Here is a 20,039-nt window from a genome sequence, read left to right on the forward strand (position 1 = left end):
CAGCAGAGACAGTTATAGCAGCACCTGCACACAGTGAGATGTTTCCCTCTGAGAAACAGCATCACCTAATCACAAGTGTCGGAGAATAGTATGAATAAAATCATGCCATGTATTTTATGCAATGCTTTTAAGTTAATCAAACTATATACAAGGTATTGAAAAGAGAAAATTTAAAATAAAATTAGACTATGAGAGATACATGCTCATTTTTAAATCCATGTGTAATTACAGATTACACGTCAAAGCAAGCACAGTAAAGTTTTTAATTTTCACACTCCAAAAAATGTGTTAGCATATCCAGACAGACTTTTCCTCACAGATCTTCATTAGGGAAACAGCAAAAATGACCACGTCCATGCCGGATGTGTCACAACTAAATAAACACAAACACAACCACAGTATAACAAGTCCAGCGAGTCAGGGAACCAAACGGATGTAAGGTACAACAATCATCAAACTGACACAAAGTGACACGCACACAGTATGCAACACACATACTAACAGACAGCAGAGAGTCAGAGCCTGAAACGCCACAGTGTTCATACTAAAAGACGGTCCAAGGTTTGAACATGCTGCACTGTGCCAAATTCACATCTGGAAATACACCTGTTTTGGTTTTTGGAGCTGCAATAGAGCAAAACGTAAGAATCCAATTTATCAATTTGATTATACTTTCTGAATCTCAGTTTTTTTTAATTTAATCTCCCACCACTCGAACAAGTGGGACATTTTCTCAGTGCACAGGAAATAGGAAATCGTAACAGAAGAGTGGTGATTGAGGCGGTGCAGTTCACTGACGTCACAATATATGATTTCTGTACAAATCCGTTTTTCATATTCTGAATTTCATCTGTCTTACATTAAAGATGCATAAGTGCAATGTTGCCTTGTGCAGCTTTAATGCCTCGTTTTCAGTTTTGTTTTGTGTCTGTAATTCCATATAGTATATGGAGTACGCCGCTTAGTTTTCAACACATTGAAATGCATCTCTTTACAGAGATGGGAGAATAGAGATGGAGAAAAGTTGATTTGGTGTCTTTTTCGACATCCAGTGTTATGGAATATGGACCTGGAGCATTACTGACTGATATATTCAAATAAATAAATGTATATGAATGTAATAACAAACTTTTACTTTGATTTAGGGGGTTTAGGCTATGCTAATATAGCCAAATATATATTTTTAGCAAAATAACATTCCTCAAATTTACGATGTTATAAATTAGCTGCACATTTCTCTTTTTTAATTAAACAATTACACATTTTGGCTTTCAACATAGTCAAGTAACTGAATTGAATGAAATAGCCTGTTAGCTTATTCGCTAATTCCGCAATAAATCAGCATTTGAAGCTAACCTGTATCAGACAAACTGCTGCAAAACCTTTTCAATACCGGACCAAACAAAAACTGAAAGTAGGAGTTTTGCAAACACATTGAAAATCATCATCTGGTTGACTCGCATACGCACACAGAGCTATGTGGGAACGAGGCATAAGAGCGGCACTACACAGCCATCTCATCCCCTAAGCAGTCCGGCAGACTCTCTGCGTTCAGCACGTTTAAGAGTCGAGCTGCACCTTCAACGCCCACTCCCTCCCCCTGCCCCAAGCTGTCCCGGTCATCGCTTTCATCTGTGTTCGATTCGTACTCCGACCCGATTCCTGACTCCCTAAACCGGAGCAGCTCCAGGGCTCCCAGGACCTGCTCCCCCAGCAGTGAGCTGTCATCTGGGGCTCCGTCGCTGGGAGTCTCCCCTGTGTCCTGGCCCTGCTCCTGGCTGTCCGGCCCGCGCGAGGAGAAGCGGAAGCACTCGAGGCGAATTCCACTGCCGCTGAGCGCCAGAGGGCTGGTGTCGGTGCCCATGGTGCCTGGAGAGCAGGGCCCGGGGAGGGCGGAGAACCAGGCGCTGTCACTAATCTGGACCTGGGATTGAGATGAAAAAGGTCCCGCAGATAAAGAAGAGCTGGGTGGCTTGGCGCGGAAAGTAATCTCCAGAAGACTGTCCTGGGAGCCCACTGAAGACGGAGAACAAATATAAAAAGGATGTGTAAAATAAATCTACAGAAGCCCTGAGAGACAAGGTTTTTTGTTTTTGTTTGTTTACCAAAACCTAAGTGTATCTCCTATGTACATGATAATATCCTAACATGTTCTTTAGGAGATACACTTAGGTTTTGGCCGACATTGCGATATTTTTTTACTTGCCTCTCAGGGCTTCCATATCAAACATACCACAGAGAGAGTTATCACATGTAAACAGAGATACAAGACATGAGAAGAGAGGTTTGAGCAAAACCGGTGAGATTACCTGGATGAGAGGGATTATGTCTGCACTGACAGGATTTAATAATTCATGACTATAAAGTAGCATATTGCCACTGGCTAAATGCAGGGAGGGGAGAGCAGAGAGCAGTACTGCATTCACTGAGAGGGCTGCCACGGGATAATTAATTGTGTGCCAGAAGTGGATGAGAAAAGGACTCATTACGACAGGAAGGAGGCATGAAAAGAAAGTGATGAAGGATGATTTTATAGCAGAAATTAGTAGAGAAAAATATGAATGAAAGAAAGATATAACAGAGGCTTTCCACTCACTGGATGTTAACTGGCCTGCCGCTTTGAGCTCCAGCTCCTGGATCTGTTTGACCAGCAGGGAAATGTGTTGCAGCAGGTCGGTGTTCTGCAGCAGCAGCCTCTGAACTCGGGCCTGGGTTTCAGTCCGGGCACAAACCTCCACAGACAGCTGCTCCTGGAGCAAATGGACCTGGACAGGCCAATGCAACACACAATCCTGTCAAGAGGCAACCTGCTAATTCAATTCCACAGTGGCTCTTAAGCTTGGAGTTTCCTTGATCAAAAGTTGTATTTTCTTAGACAGTAATGGCTTTAGGAAAGACTTTTGTTTCTCCAGAGGCCATATTAGAAGAGACAGGCTGGAAGCTCCACATACGCATTATGCATCAACTTCTATCAGTGAGATTGGCCAATTTAAGAGGCAAACTCTAATACTCCAAAAGAGGTTTGCTTTCAAATCTTCAAAGACCTTGAAACCACGGCTCGGGCATACTTAATCTGATGTGAAACTTTTCAAAAGTCTATGTGGTGGTTGAGAGGAATGAAAGAGGCGAGCATTTAACAACCCGAAATGCCTCACCATATCCTATTTAACACGCCACTGATTGGAAATGGAAATAGCACATCACTCTATTATGTGCTAGGAAAGTGTCAGGCATCACAAAGTTTTCCAATAATCTTAATTAGGGGATTTTGATGTGCATTGTAAAAAACTACTTGAAGTTGTTCATTTGGTTGTCAGGTGCTCCTCAAACAAACATGCTCTTAATATTCAGTCAAATTTAAATAGATTCTGGTCTGTGAGTGAAATGTTGTCAGTCATACTGACAGCGCGGCTCTGGGGATGGCAATGTCAGTGTGACGGCCGTTGGTTGATCCACCACTTTGGTCCAGACTGAAATATCTCAGCAACAACTGGATGGATTGTCATGAAATGTAATACAGATATTTATGGCTCCTCGTCCAACAGTTGTTTTTGGTTTGTATGCAAATATTTCCACAACTGTTGGATGGATAGCTATGAAATTTGGTACACACATTCATGTCCTCCTCCAATACTATAATAACTTTGGTGACCCCCTTACTTTTCATCTAGCGCCATCGCCGAGTCAAAATGGCCCTTTGTCCAATAATGAATGTATGGAAGAGGATTAGGGCCACATGATATTTAAGTTCAGGCCACATGGGAAAAATGGATTTGAGTCTGGGGTTTTAAGTCAACATTCGGAGAATAAAGTTAAAGAAATTGGAGAATAAATGTTGAAGCATTGACTTCTGCCTTCAAACTCAGAACTCAAATACATTGTTCACGTGTCCCTAATCATCTGCTGTATGAATGTGCTGAACTATTAGCTGCCGACAACAGAGTTTATGATGGTTATACTTTTTCACCAACCACATAACCCACAGCGAGGGAAACGATACAAACTTGATTAGTTTCTGACGTGCCTGAATTCAACACCTCTTCACCAGCAGAGAACAGAGAAGCCTGTGACCAACATCAGCACCAAAGTTTGACTGTCCGGTGTAGGAAACATTGTCTGTAAGCACCTTCAGTCTTGTTGATCTATATTAGGTGTACATTGTGTTCTATGCAGAGATATATGTGTATATGTATATATTCTATTGACACTTTTGTTGTCGTTTTTAACGGGAGACACTTGAGGTGAATATGGTAAAACATTCAACTAATAGGTATCACCGTGACACTTCCCCAGCTGATTACTCACATTAGAACAATACCTTTTTGTACTACAAGTTTTCTAAAATTCTATGTTTGAAAATGCAAATGAGGCATTATATTAAAAAGTGAAGTTTGGATATCTCTTTGTATCACTCATAAATCAGAGAATAATGTCAACAGCCATAAAGAAAAAGATAAATCAGTTTCCGCTTTTTTTTAGGAATAACATGTTCTATAAATCAGGCTCTGAATTATACATGAACAAACCCCTCAGCAAAAACCTTCAGAATATAGAGAGGAATGAGACTGGAACGTTCGGTGATGCTGAAGAGGAGATTTCTGTCTCAGAGTACAAGAAACAAAACTCATTTAGAGAAAACGTGCTTTAAAGATATGTATTATAAAAAGTTGTACACACTACAGGTGAAGAGGGACAAACATATTTTGTAATTGATATCATCAGTTGATTACTTACATTAACATTTTGAGTATTACAAGTTTCTTGGAAATGTTATGTGTAAATATGCAAAGGAGGAATTATCTAATGCTACTTTCTGCTGAATTTAGAAGAAATCGACAAAGTTTGTAAAATATACTCCACTGTATATACCAATGCTGCCATAAGGAGTTTATCAAGAACAAAAGAAAAATGGTTCTACAGTTATTTCCATCAGTACCTGCTCTGAGGCTGCCAGGGCCTGTTGTTCCTGCTGCCGCAGCTGTTTCTGGAGCAGCTGGACCTGGTGCTCTGAAGAGCAGGGAGCCTCCTCTGCCGACTGACCCGACACAGAGGCTCCAAGGATGGGGGAGCTCAGCAGGAGGGATGGGTCATCAGACACCTACAACAGAGATGACAGTAAGTTAGCCTCTACTACTTCTAACGGCGTCAAAAAAGTTAAAGCAACTGCAATGTTTTCACTCCTCAAAATGTATGTTTTACTGTAGTGTAGTCACCAACAGAAATGTAACTCATCACAAGTATAAATACAAGGAAAAAGACATCACAGTCCCAAACTTGATTGTTATGTCATCCTTGAACTGTGCAGTGGAAAACCTCAGGAGCAAAATTAGAACAAGAATCTTGCATATTACCACTTTAAATAAAGTTAACAAAATACAATATATCTCAGCAATGCATGTATCTGCAGATGGGCTATACAGTACATGGGGAAAAGAAGGAGAAGTTAAGTATAGGGTAAGACAGCCAACAGTCCTTAAAAATGGAGTAACAGTGGAAAGTAAAACATCATGTGAAAGCTTGTGTGTAGTAACACATCTAAAGAAGTGGTTTAAAGTTTCTCTGCCAGTCTGCGCTCCGCGAGGAGAACGACAGCCTGAAGATATATCATCATTACTGCTTGATGTTCAAGGCCTTCCAGAAGATATCTTGTGATGAAGCCTTCAAACCTGCCTAGTGCCATTCAATGCTTCTTCAGTTAGTCATCTGATTTCTAAAGCTTTTCATAAATAACTTCCAACAGCCTAAAAATGTAGTTTCTTTGTCCTTTATGTAGAGCTGGTGACGCTTAGTGAGCTTTCAATGAGCGATCAATGCTAAGTCTATGTCTAGTTGTATAAATAAAGAATAATACAAGAGGGACCTGTATTTCACAACAAAGAATAGATGGTTTTATTTTGCTGTCCACTCATGTGATTGATTTCTACTTGAATTACAGGTGAGCTGAGAGGTACGTGTGATGTTGTTGGGCGGACACCCAGGGGTGGGAGTTACCAATTACATTTACTCTCGGTACTGTAACAAAGTGTAGGCTACTTGTATTTTTCAATATTAATGGGCTAATTTGACTTTTACTAGTAGGCTAACTTTCAGTCTTAAATATTGTAGGCTACTTCACTACAGTTGAAGTCCCAATCTATAACAACACAAACGGACACTGAAAAAAGCAGTTTCAGGTTAAAAATCATTGTTTCTCAGACGCTGTACGGCTGCCATGAACGTTTGCTCAGTTTGTTCTTTCCTTCATCCAGATAAAATCCAGTTGAAAACGGCCAAATTCTAAAAAGTGTATCGTAAAAATGTGGCTTACAACTGGATAAAAAGTCAATTTCTGACAACCACAACGCCGACGCATGCTCAAGGGGATACGTCGCATGAAATGCACCAGAACCTTGATTAAAGCTACAGATTTCTCTAGGTTCGAAAATTGTTGGAAACATTTATAAGTAAACATCTCAGCAACATTCACAACACAAGCCTCGTCGATTTCAGACATTTTAATGAGGAAATGTTACATATTATACCTTTAAAGTGGGCATTTTAATTGAACTGTACATTTAATCTAATCATGTCAAAGAAATCTCAGAGTAGAATAATTAATTCTAATTGTGAAGAAGGTTTTTTTAATGGGGATTTAATCAATGGAATCTATAAATAGATCGACAGGTTGACTGGATGGGCTGCTGTCCATACAGGAATTATGACTCACAATTATGTTAGAGTGCTGCTGTGGGAAGAGCCATGAAGGACGCGGCTTAGCGGTTGTATACCTGAGCTAGGGGATCAATATGGTGGACTTACTCGTCATTAATGCTGGGCTGTGAAGGAACCTTGACCTTCAAATTACACACAAGAGAGGAACAAATTGCTCTTGAGATCAGGACATGAAATACTGCTGTTTGATTGTGGCATTGAATAATAAAGCACATTTTCTTGTTCTCAGGCTCCCATGTAATTTGATGTTATATCCACTCAATTCAAACCAATTTACTCCTCGCTGGCACAACACTGTAAAGCTGATAGTGCCACAGAGGCTCGGCTGTAAAAATGAGCTGACAAATGTTCAACATCTCAGGATTAGAAAGCTGCACTATGTTTTCATTAATAAACCATATGACCACATCAATAATGAAGAGCTCCGTGGGGCACTTCTTTACAAACACGCTGTATATCCCTCAGTGTCGATGTCTGATCTTCATACGGCTCTTTATGAGGCCACAACTTTCCGCATGACCCTCTGTGAGCTGTGAGCCTCCCAGAATTATTTTTTTTAATTCAACATGCAAAAGGAGATTGATCTAATAAGTTGTGTGTGTCACGTCTGGGGGAAATGGGGTAAGCAGTTAAGTAGCAGGATTTACGGGCATTGAAAGTTTCTTAAGGTATTGAGTTTTAGCAAACGCTGAAACACTTTGTCAAATAATTGATTAGACGATTGACAGAAATGTAATCGAGTATTTGTTTAGAGGGAGACTCCAGTGATTCAGCAGATATCCTGACTTTTAGTGCCTAGAAAGGGTCAAACTCCAAAAATACAAGATCCTACATTTCCCATAATGCAACTTCAAAGCATCTTTTATTCGACTCTCTCTGCCTGGTAAACACCCGTCTTTCAATCTCTACCTCCCCCGCATAGTCTCCAAGCCTGAGTCGAGATAACCCTGATGACATCACTATGATATCATCAGGTTTATTTACTCAAACTTTGGAGCGCTCCCTCCAGAGCCGCAGGAGAAATGATGTTGTCACAGGCTGACTATTACTTCTCGTGATAAGTACACTAAACTTGATGTGTAAAATTGGTGATCAGACAGAGCACGTTTTAGCAGCCTGGGCCGGCTTTTTGTAATTATTTTCAATGAGAGTGAAGCACTTTGCACGCTGCTTTTGCGTTTCTTATGTATATACATATATATACACAGTATATTACTTAAACTCATGCCGGAAAAGCGGCCGATGTCTTTACCGTTATTTCCCATTGAGAGGCCTTCTGTGGTGACTGTTGCTGGATAGTCGGAGCTAAATGATTTTACTCACTGTAGTTACCAACAGAAAACAGAAGGCCTGGAGGCAGATTAGAGCGGTACTTGAGATTTTGGATAAGTTGTTTCCGTTCATTTAAACTGTATTATTAACTATTAGGTAGCATACAGTTTGTGGTTTGTGTTACGCTAAGGTTAGTACTCCGCAGAACAAGAATGTTGTTGCTTCTCAAAATATATTTATAATCAGAATATTTGCTGTGTACATTTTCTATAGAAGTAAATAGAAGAGTTTTAGTGTTTGGACTGTTGGACAAAAACAATTAAGCAAAACAAGTTATGTTGAGTTTTGGTAAATTGCAAGGAGCATCTTTCACTATCTAGCCAGATCGATAACAATATTTGGCGTTGAAAATGTGTTAGTGGCTGTGCTATACTTTAGCTGCTGTATAATAAATGACACATTGCAGGGTAGTCTTCGTGTCGGCAGGGTTTACACAACCTCCTGTGTTTCTAATGGAGTGAGAAAATAGCGGGCTTTGTATGAAATGATTAAGGACTTCTGTACCTTCCCATCGTTGTCGAGTGCCTCGTCCTTTTTGCTCTTCTCCAGGTCTGATGAGGAGACACACTCAATGCTCTCCTCTGTAGTGGCTTCAAGGTCGGTCTCCTCTGACAATGCAAATCTCTTCTTTGCTGCAGAGAGACCAGATTCATATAAAGGGAGGCTTAGTTTTGTCTATGAGCTTTATATTTTGCCACATATCTAGGGGCAGTGACAGCAGCAGCAGCAGCAGCAGCAGCAGCAGCAGCAGGCGAAGAGCTGGCAGAAGCCCACACACAAGCAAGGTCTTTGATCAATGGCTCGCCCGTTTCACCAAAACACATCCGCAGCTGCAGCTGGGCAAGCTGCTGAAAAAAAGCAGTGGTGGATAATGACATCTTTTCTCAGAGAGGTGTGCAGAAGAGAGGGAGAGAGAGGAACAGAAGGCCAGGAGAGTTTGTGTGTTGCTGTCGGTGGAGAAGCAACGAAATTGACTTTGTGTGTGAGACAGGAGGAGAATGGGAATAAGAGAGACGGAGAAACGATTTGTGGATGCAGTTTTGTGCGCGTGTGTGTGAGTCACCTGGCACTGCCTCTGATTCCTCCGCTTTCCCCTCCTCATCCTCCTGGTCATCGCTTTTCTGCTGCTGGGTCAGCTGGTGACACACATCGAAAGCCTGACCCACCGTGCGCACGATCCTCATGGCCTGAGACTGTAAGGGAGGACACAGAGAGAGTGTGTGTGTGTGTGTATGTGTGTGTGTTGGGGTGTTGAGAGTAGAGGCGGGGGAAGCAGCAGTGAGGCACAGTAAGGGAGGAATGGTAGGGGAGAAGAGTTGTGGAGGAAGTGGATAGATGAACATGCATGCATATATGAGTGTGCACACGTAAATAGAAAGAAGATAAAAAATAGTCGGCGGATGAAAATGGGGAATGTGGGAGCAGAATTGCAGGTGAAAAATGGAGAGAGGGGAGACAGAGACCAAATTTAAGACAAGATATTATGAGCACAGAGCTTCACCTGCTCGTCCTTGTCTATCTACAGTATATCTCAAAAGTGAGTACACCCTTTAGATTTTTGCAAATATTCTGTTATATCCTTTCAGGGGATAACGTTATCCTACTGAAACTTTGATATAACTTAAAGTAGTCAGTGTGCTGCTTGAATAACAGTATAGATTTATTGTCCTTTGAAAATTACTCAGTACACAGCTGTTAATGTCTAAACAGCTGGCAACAAAAGTGAGTACACCCCATAGTGAACATGTCTAAATTGTGCCCAAAGTGTCAATATTTTGTGTGACCACCATTGTTATCTAGCACTGCTTTAACCCTCCTGGGCATGGAATTCACCAGAGCTGCACAGGTTGCTTCTGGAATCTTCTTCCACTCCTCCACGACGACATCACGGAGCGCACGGATGTTGGACACCTTGCACTCCTCCACCTTCCTCTTGAGGATGCCCCACATGTGCTCAATTGGGTTTAGGTCTGGAGACATACTTGGCCAGTCCATCACCTTAACCTTCAGCTTCTTCAGCAAGGCCGTTGTCATCTTGGAGGTGTGTTTAGGGTCATTATCATGTTGGAAAACTGCCCTACGGCCCAGTTTCCGAAGAGAGGGGATCATGCTCTGCTGCAGGATGTCACAGTATATATTGGAATTCATGTGTCCCTCAATGAAATGCAGCTCCCCAGTGCCGGCAGCACTCATGCAGCCCCAGACCATGATGCTGCCACCACCATGCTTGACTGTAGGCAAAACACATTTGTCTTGGTACTCCTCACCAGGGTGCCGCCACACACGCCGGACACCATCTGACCCAAACAGGTTTATTTTGGTCTCATCAGACCACAGGACATGGTTCCAGTAACTCATGTTCTTGGATTCATTGTCTTCAGCAAACTGTTTGCGGGCTTTCTTATGCATCGGTTTCAGAAGGGGCTTCTGTCTGGGGCGACCGGCCATACAAACCGATTTGATGCAGTGTGCGGCGTATGGTCTGGGCACTGACAGGCTGACATCCCACTTCTGCAACCTCTGCAGCAATGCTGGAAGCACTCGCACGTCTATTTTTGGAAACCAACCTCTGGATATGACGCTGAGCACGTGGACTCAACTTCTTTGGTCGACCCTGGCGAGGCCTGTTCCGAGTGGAACCTGTCCTGGAAAACCGCTGTATGATCTTAGCCACTGTGCTGCAACTCATTTTCATGGTGTTGGCAATCTTCTTATAGCCAAGGCCATCTTTGTGAAGCGCAATAATCCTTTTTTTCAGCCGCTCAGAGAGTTCCTTGCCATGAGGTGCCATGTTGTCCAGCATTCAGAGAGAATTGTGCCCAAAACACCAAATTTAACAGCCCTGCTTATCATTTACACCTGAATCCTTGTAACACTAACGAGTCACATGACACCAGGGCGGGAAAACAACATCATTGGGCACAATTAGGACATGTTCACTATGGGGTGTACTCACTTTTGTTGCCAGCTGTTTAGACATTAACAGCTGTGTACTGAGTAATTTTCAAAGGACAATAAATCTATACTGTTATTCAAGCAGCACACTGACTACTTTAAGTTATATCAAAGTTTCAGTAGGATAATGTTATCCCCTGAAAGGATATAACAGAATATTTGCAAAAATCTAAAGGGTGTACTCACTTTTGAGATATACTGTATACTCTGCATACATTCTGCTGTCATAGTGATAGATTGGTCTATTTCAGAGGCACGTAGCTTAGAATGCAGACGAGTGAAGATAACGTCTGTTGTTCTTGCAGGAGTGCGTGTCTCAGCATCATCAGATCATTGAATTGGGACAGTTTAATTTGCTATAACTCAAAAATGAGAAAACTATTCCTTTAAAGGGGACATATTATGCTCATTTTCAGGTTCATACTTGCACTTTGGGTTTCTACTAGAACATGTTTACAAGCTTTAATGTTCAAAAAACACATCATTTTTCTCATACTGTCTGTCTGGAGCGCTCCGTTTCAGAGCCTGTCTCTTTAAAACCCCCTCCAGAAAAAGCCAAGTCTGCTCTGATTGGCTTGGGAGAAAAATATGGCGCACATTTGTAAAGGTAGTTCTCAAGCCGTGAGTGGAGATACTGAGATGCAGTATATTCTAATGACCCTGCATGTGACAGGAGAGAGAGCCACATGTGAATGATTTATTGAATGTCATGTGTTCTGACTGAGGCAGCCCACAGAACAGTGACCGTGTTGTCTTATGTCACAGTTTGTGGGTTGATAAGCACTCCAGATACCCAAATGTGTGTTCACAAGCACTGAAAAAAGTGAGTGTGTTATGATATGTCCCCTTTAAAAGCCACATTTATCCACAATATAGGTTTATTTGAATGTTTGCACATGTAGAAAGGACTTGTTGTGTTGTAGAGCTGAATAGATTGATAGTCGAGTGACAGAGAATTAATCAGCTTTTCAATTGCAAATACTTTCTGCCCTTATTTGTCTCCTGTGATAGTAAACATGATATATTAGGGTTTGGGGCTGTTGCTCAGACAGAACAAGTGATTTCAAGATGTCACCTTAGAATATAATTGTTACTTGCAGCCCTAATGTGTTTAAATGTTTCTATTTTCTATAAAGGCGTTTGGAAGTTCTGTACAGGTCATCAATATTGTTATTACATAAATTAAATGTTTTTGTAGGGGCTTGAATGAGGTTATTATCAGTGTTTCTGAAAATGCAATGTAGCCTTTACTCCCACCAGCACTGCTCTTCTTTTTTCTCTAAATCTCTAATATGCAGTCAAGTGGCAGCATCCTAAATCCACTGGAATTGAATTGAATCCACATGTCCTTCCTCAATCTCAGAAAAGGTGAGTTTTTGTGTTTTATATATTGAATAGTGGCAGAAGTGAGAAATAAAAGTGTGATTGTCATCTGCCGCCTCTGAAGGCTGATCCTCAATATGTCAAGGTAAGTCAAGCCTGAAAGCAGTTCAATCAAGTGAAATAGCGTAAAAAGATAACGCAGGAATAAAGTAATAATATGGATTTATAAAAATGTAATTTGGCTCCATTGATTGTTTTCAAATTGTCAGGTAAAACTACCAGCCCTCCCAAGGCCAAACACGACAGTCTCTGTTGGTGCTGACATTTAATCCCTGTCACGAAGAAAATAAATCAAATCTCCTCTTATCAGCTGGTCCATCTCCTCCTACTCTGCCTCACACATGCTTGGTGTGCAGCACCCAGATAAGGCTCCGCTGCCCCGGGGAGGGAGTGAAGCGTCACTTGCCGTGTCCCTGACGCTGTGGTGGGTGTTCATTCGGCAGTGGTGAAAATGTCTTTAAGCGCTGAGGAAAAAAAGCCCCTCTTCTTTTCTCTTCCCACCAGGATGATTAGTATTCAGCTTCACTAAGTCACTGTCAGTCTGGTATCCATGGTGAGGAGATGGGAGTCGACCTCACTGATGCTCTGTCTTTGTCATCTGCTTGATACGCCGACATGTGGAGCATTTTAGCACATGAAGGGTCTGACTCTCAGATTAATATGTGAGGTCCAACAGGACAAAACATCCCAGAGACCACGGCCACAATATCATCATTAACAGTTATGTGCAGAGCACAGAGCTGAAAACAAAATGCAATGATTGATTGGCTGTGATTACCAGAAGGATCAAGCTGCAGATATTCTGCAAAATCACAAAATCCATGATAATACCAAAACCAACAATGTGTTTGCCTCTTAATACTTTGCGACTTCCCCCCAAGCACATTCATTGTCAATGAAGGCGTACAATTTTAAAAGGAATAGTTTTACATTTAGGGACACATGCTTATGATTTATTGTCAAGAGTTAGATGAGAATATTGATACCTCTCTTGTATCTGCATGGGAAATATGAATCTACCGCTAGCAGCCGGTTAGTTTATCTTAGCACAAAGAATAGAAGGGATGTGAAGAAGCAAGCCTGTTCAAAAGGTGACAACATCTCATACAAGCACGTCTAAAGTTCACTAAAAATAATTTAAAGGGGCAGTAAACATATCACGTGGGCAGATACATAAATTATGTTTCACTTTCAATAACATTGCAAGACGGGGCATTGTTTGTGACTTGTGTGAAATTCACGTGAACGGCTCCTCAAGCCGAAACAACAACTCGGAAACAGATATCAACGTGTCTCTGAACAATAAACTACAACTCATCTTCTTTAAAGCGTCCATGTTGTTTCCACATTATGACTTAAAGCTCATGAACACAACAAAGTCAGAAGAACGACTTCCTGGAAATGAGACAATCCGAGGAGCATGTGAACGCACCATCTGCGTCGGGGCTTCATCTGCACAGGTTGCTACTAATTTGTGTCATAATGACAAAAGGCCAGTTCAGCTAGTTTTCATAAAATCTAACCGGTTACGGCTCGTTCCCTGATCCAGACCGGCAGAACCAGAAATCGACCAAACTCTATATCAGGCTTCGACTACACAGACAAATACTTGTTCCTAGCATCAATTCATTAAACGGTTAAACTTACTTTCCTCTTCGACTTGAACACGTTGCAGCGGAAAATGTTGCTCTGTCCATCTCTCGCAATATAACTGAAGATCTTCAAGTCTTGGGCATCATGTGAGACATAGAAGATCCTGTTAGAAGGAAGAACAATATGTGGACTTGATTTACAAACTGCCTGGTCATTTGGCTTCGATGTCTTTGTTTTTAATACCGACCTGTAGATGGGATCCTGTGTCACCAAGATCGTATTGTCATCCCATGACCACCCTTTTCTCTGTCAACACAAAAGCACATTGACTGTAACAAAGGTGTTCTTGAAAAGACAAAAAGATATAACTCAAATAAAAGTCACATTTTACAGGACTGACCTTCCTCTTTTTGCGCAAAATCACTTTGACATAATCAGTGGATACGACAATGTTGACCTTCTTTTTCTTTATATTCTTCAGTTTGAATTCATACTGTGAAGGAAAAATGGTATTTAAATGAACATTCAGGGTTGATTCAATTGATTACTATGCAAGGTGTGGCTAGCATTGAATATCACATGGGCCCGTTGAGGGTAGAGCTCTTTGCACAAGATAAATGCTATATTGGAACAGAGGGAAGTGAACATGCACACAGAAAGATATTTTTGACAATCTTCTTCTTCTGGGAAAGGTGCGATCGAGTAAACACTGTCAGTTTCTTGTTTCTCGGAGCTGTTTAAGCTTTCAAAAGCAGCCTTCCCAGAGGGGGGCAGACATGTGTGGGACACTTTCATCCCTCTCCCTGATTAATGCTCGAGCTCGTACCCTCTGCCTCTGCTGCAGGCTCAGGCTCCAAATATCAGGGCACAGAGATCTAAGAACCACAAGGATTTATGTAAAATAACGCGCCTGCTTTAAAAACACAGCGTCCAACATCAGATGATTAATTGATCAGATGAAGTTCTGTGAAATCTTCTTCGGGGAACGAACCGCTGTCCGCTCTGCGTTGACAGACTTGGATATTCTCTGTCATCTTTTCTTTGGTTTGTGTAAAAATAACAAACCGCCGACTTCTTGGAACCGTCTTGTCTAGATTTCAGAATAAGATAAATCTCACAGGGAGTAAAGAAAGAGCAAGGGCGTAGAAGGTACGATCGGGACATGACCAATAACCAGAACTTAATTGTCCCTAGGAATAGTTTTAATGAAAAGGTTAAAATATATCCAGTGTTATCCGTCAATGTCTAGCAGTCAATGTATTTGGTACACAAGCGGTTAACAGATCTTCAAATATTTATTCCCATTAAAGGTTCAATGTGTAAGATCTGCCAGAATGTAAATTTAAAACATTAACACTATGAACTAACATTATCAACAGAGTGTGTAGAGGTAACAGTGTGGACGTTGTGTCAAAGACATCTGTGTATTGTGTTATAGAGATAGAGTGTATATCTGTCTGCAGCCGCGGGAAACAGCGTAGCTTCAGTTAGCAGTTAACTGGAGTTCAGCCGCAGCACCGGGGAACTGCAGACTCCCTGTTGCTGCCGTGTGACTGCACAGCTGGAGCTTGTTCTGGCTGAGCTCAAGTCTCTTTAGCCGCTGACTGGGGCTCCGTCTGACGGAGGCGGCTGCCGAGTGCGGTCTCTGCCGACCTCTCTCCTCACCCGGCGGGCTGCTCTGCTGGCAGCGCCGCCACCGGGAAGATGAGACGAATATGCAGGTTGTGTTCTAGATTCTGCCATTTTGGATTTAGTCCAATAAACAAACTAACGTAACGTTACACAGACGACAGCCCTGGTTAACATTAGTGCATCTAAAGATTATCAGACAGCAGAGTTTTCTGACCGGAGATAAGAGTTTAAGCAGTTTGGTCGAATTGTTGTATTCTTGCCCACTGACAGGAGACACAGGACCAAATGTAATACACACTATAAAGAATACATTAGAATACAATAAATATGCCAAATTACTACAACTACAATTAAATAAAATTGCGACTTTATTCTCGCAATATTAAGAATATTACGACAGATGTCACAGATGTATTTTGAATGTGCAAAACGTTTTGAACATGAATAAAAATCAGCTGGAACACAAATGAGCTATTAAAGTTCACGGGTTTATAAATGATTAAAATGAATGAATGTATCATTGACGTTAATATGTACCATCGGCACATTTAAAGAGGTTACTTCCCCAAACAAAAGATACAAAAGGTTTCCTCCATGGTAGAGGCTCAGGTGGAGGACACAACTCCCACAATGCACATGTGTTATCCAGGCTGATGCGATACATGTGAAGAGGGACAAGAGGACCATCCGTCTCACACACACCGCTGTCAGAGGGCGATGAAGTGGAACACAGGAAGTGTTCATGTTACGTTTTCATGCACATCAGCCGCCATCCCCAAGCACAACTAATGTTCTCCAGGTTGTGTCAACTCACCTGTCATCTTATCTCCAAGCCCCTGTGTGTAAGTTATATTGTGAATATTAGTCTGCCTCCCCAGAAGCAGAGACTATTAATAACTGCGCCATTGCAGCGCTCACATAGAGCCCCGACTCGTTACACACATGCTCATATGCAATAAAGTTTAATCTTGCCCACGTTTATTGTTGTTTATTGTATTTGCATTTACACACTTATTTAGTCTCTTAATGCATTTTCTTTTCTTTTATTTAAATGTATTAGTTTTTCTTTGAAGCATGACAAAAATGCATTTTGCAAGTTCATATAATACATAGAGCTACATAACATAAAAGACATTTCATTAAAATGTGTTTGTTTACACACAAGAATTATCATGTAAGGAAGCACAGACTCACAAAGTTGCTATTGTTTTATATATGTAGGGGGACCTTATGATTTATAATGTTTGATTATTTTTCACTAGAAAGGATGTTCACTGAAAAACCATGTGTCCGATCTGTGATAAATAGATAAATAAACATATTAGTTTCTTAACTCAATGTAAGCCAAAGTGATTCCACTACGTTTTAGAGGCCTTTCAAGAGTTTTAAGCATATTTTGATGATTATTGGGATAATATCACAATTACTTTGGCCAGGATAACTGTGACATAAACTATATGGTAAACATCTAAAAATAAGAATTCTTTGAAATTCCAATCCTGAATGATCTGTCATTAAGGGAGGAAGTTCAATCACTCTGCCTCACTAAATCTTTGTGAGTACAAATGACCATTATACTGCACTGTACACGAGGATCAGGATTAAGTGCATCCTGGGTGTCACTCTGGTTGTGGGCGACCTCCAACCGACTCAATTACTTGGTTGTTAGATTAGATGCAGCAGCTGACAGGCAGCTAAAGCCTCTCCTCACTGTGCTTCCCTGGAACAAGGCAGTGGTGTGTAATGTGTGGCCTTGTCTGGTCTGAAGGGGGGCTCCAGGGCTGTTGGGTTTTTTCCGAACGGTATCACATATAAACCTGCACGCTGTATCTCTCCTCAGCCATAAAACCTTGCCGTGATTTAAACCGCTCCTGACAGCCCACTGAATCTGTCGAGTGTGTAGTTTCACGCAGACTAGAAGATGTTGAGAGGAGTGAGGATCCTCTGAGCACCGTGCACAAGGTGAGACATAAAACACAGGACAGAGAGTTAATGTGCAGCATCCATCGTAATGTGTTTGGACTGCTATTGTCACAAGGGTCAAGTTCATTGGTGGGGTTCAGGGGAAGTCACATATTATTTTTCTTACTCTGATTCTCCTCATTGCAGCGACTATCTCCATTCGGCTGCCGGGGCGGCCCACCTCCAGACTGCCGATGTACTGCAAAGTGTAGGAGAAAGGTTTCAAGGCAGTTTGAGGGACTGAATGCCGCTGATCAATCAGAGGGTGCTGGGCTGGCAGATTGTTGATTGCCATTGTAGTTTCGACAGCTTGTTCATACATTCTTGGAAACATTCCTTAGGGCTGCATCTAGTGATTATCTTCATTGTCGATTAATCTGTCAATTATTTTCTTGATTAATTAGTTGTTTGGTCTATAAAATTAAAGAAAAATGTCAATCAGTGTTTCCCAAAGCCCAAGATGACGTCCTCAAATGTCTTGCTTTGTCAACAACTCAAAGAAATTCAGTCACGAAGGAGGAAAGAAACCAGAAAATATTCACATTTAAGAGGGTGAAATTGAAGAATTTTGACATTTTTTTATTCTTAAAGAACTTCTCAAACTTTTTAATCGATTATTAAAATAGTTGGGTAATTTAATAGTTGACAACTATTCGATTAATTGATTAAACGTTGCAGCTTTATCTCCTCCTCTTTGAGGAATATCATTGCACATTAGAGCTGCAACGATTAGTCAATCAGTTGAGCCACAGAAAACTATCTTTTTTTTTTTATCAATTATGTCAATCTTCCATCAAAAGTATTATATATTTGATGGTTCCAGCCTCTCAAAATTGAGAATTTGCTGCTTTTCCTTGTCTTACATTATAGTAAATGTAATATTTTAGGATGTTGGACCTTTGGTCAGACAAAACGAGACGTTTGATGCCATCACAGGGCTCGAGCTAATTGTGATGCGCATTTTTCTTATTATTCAAGAAAACGATGAATCTAATTTTTTTAATTACCATAAGGCTACACTAGACTGCGTGCCAGAAGCCAAAGACAACAATGTAAAAACTGTCCTCGGACTTTTCTGCATAGAGTTGCAAAGATTAATCGATTAGTTGTCAACTATTCAATTAATTTCAAACTATTTTGATAAACAAAATGTTTTGAGAAGAAAAGTAAAAACTCTCTGATTCCAGCATCTTAAATGTGAATATTTCTGGTTTCTTTACTCCTCTATGACAGTAAACTGAACATCCTTTGAGTTGTGGACATTTGAAGACATTCTTCACATTTTCTGACATTTGATAGACCAAACAACTAATCAATTAATCGACAAAATAATCGACATACTCATCCGCAATTAAATAATGGCTAGTTGCAGCCCTAGTTCTGCACTTATGGGCTTGTCAAAAGATTATTTAAGGGAAATAAATTATGTCAGCATTCATCAAGTCATCAGGTAAAGCAACACTTCTCCATCCAAGTAAGGTCAAATATTCAATCACAAACAAAGTCATGCAAAGTGGACGAAAACATCTTAAGTAATATAAGGTCAATAAAACATCCCCATGGATGGAAATATAGTGGTTGTATAGTAAAGCAGTGGCATGAATAGCCCTCATCTCAATGTTGGACACACACACACAGTAATGCTCTCATTCCTGCCACACAGAAAGTATCTGTTGCAGAGGCTCCTTACCTTTGCCTCGAAGCACACCCCATGCTTAAACACCTCGTCGTTGTGCATGGGGATCCTCAAATCGTGCGCGTCATCCACTAAATTGTACTTGGTTACCCCTGGCATCGCTTTAATGACCGCTGACTTGCTGCCGACTCCCGTTTTACGACAGCGCTAGAGCACCTGCAGATTTGCTCATCTCCTCCGGCGCTGCTCCCCCCGCCACTCCGGAGGTCATCCGAGTTGATCGGCGCTCAATCGGCGCTTTGACAGCTTCAATTAAACGCGCTGATCGGTGGTCGGTGTGCGCACTTAGTGACCCCCACACTCTCCGGTCTGAGACACGACGGAGAAGCAGTACAATACACCACCGCCGCCGGGATCCCGATGACGCACAGATCTCAACACATGATTGTTTTTTTCCTCGAAGCGCCGCGGCATCAATGTGAGCACTAATTCATCAGAGTGAACGATCAATATTCAGAAGCAGCTCGCGCCTATTAGCCGTTAAACTGGGTGTGTGAGGTCTAACAGATGAAGACGGACTGTGCTTGTAAAGACTCTATCAGCAGCTACAGCTGGTGTTTGTTTGTATGACATCTAGTGGCATAACAGGGAACAATCCCTGACTGGTGGAGCCACACACTCTCTCTATAAATAAATCCTGAAAGTACTAGATATAAAGCCATGGGATTATCATCACTGTCATATCCTCAGACATTCCTCAATTTTGAAATCTTCCTATTTTAATCTGATGCATGCCTGATGTTTAAAAGTATTCACAATCTCCCACCCCTTCCTC

General features: G+C 41.4%; 1 protein-coding gene across 2 annotated transcripts; it reads right to left on the reverse strand.

Moving 5' to 3' along the window:
• Nucleotides 1–785: 785 nt before the first annotated feature.
• LOC115023099 (carboxyl-terminal PDZ ligand of neuronal nitric oxide synthase protein-like) lies at nucleotides 786–19,772 on the reverse strand. 2 transcript variants are annotated; one of them, XM_029454252.1, is made up of 10 exons: nucleotides 19,259–19,772; nucleotides 17,696–17,767; nucleotides 14,375–14,467; nucleotides 14,222–14,280; nucleotides 14,029–14,137; nucleotides 9,107–9,236; nucleotides 8,548–8,675; nucleotides 4,937–5,098; nucleotides 2,597–2,765; nucleotides 786–2,016 (listed from the first exon to the last, which is right to left on the reverse strand). In XM_029454252.1, the coding sequence occupies exons 1-10, from the start codon at nucleotides 19,361–19,363 to the stop codon at nucleotides 1,505–1,507; spliced, it is 1,539 nt and encodes a 512-aa protein (XP_029310112.1). In that variant the 5' UTR covers nucleotides 19,364–19,772; the 3' UTR covers nucleotides 786–1,504. The 2 variants fall into 2 exon arrangements, with proteins under 2 accessions (XP_029310112.1, XP_029310113.1); XM_029454253.1 differs by lacking the exon at nucleotides 14,375–14,467.
• Between the last annotated feature and the right edge of the window lie 267 nt (nucleotides 19,773–20,039).

The sequence above is a fragment of the Cottoperca gobio genome, chromosome 17, assembly GCF_900634415.1.
Source record: "Cottoperca gobio chromosome 17, fCotGob3.1, whole genome shotgun sequence".
Taxonomy (NCBI): Eukaryota; Metazoa; Chordata; class Actinopteri; order Perciformes; family Bovichtidae; genus Cottoperca; species Cottoperca gobio.

Bases quoted from the DNA above. Each gene is read 5' to 3' on its own strand.
- LOC115023099 (XM_029454252.1), bottom strand. From the start codon at position 19,363: ATGCCAGGGGTAACCAAGTACAATTTAGTGGATGACGCGCACGATTTG. The intron at 9,237-14,028 runs GTAAGTTTAACC...CCTCCCTTACAG, and splicing joins TGTTCAAGTCGAAGAGGAAA to TCTCAGGCCATGAGGATCGT. The intron at 2,017-2,596 runs GTGAGTGGAAAG...CTCCGTCTTCAG, and splicing joins GGCAGGCCAGTTAACATCCA to TGGGCTCCCAGGACAGTCTT.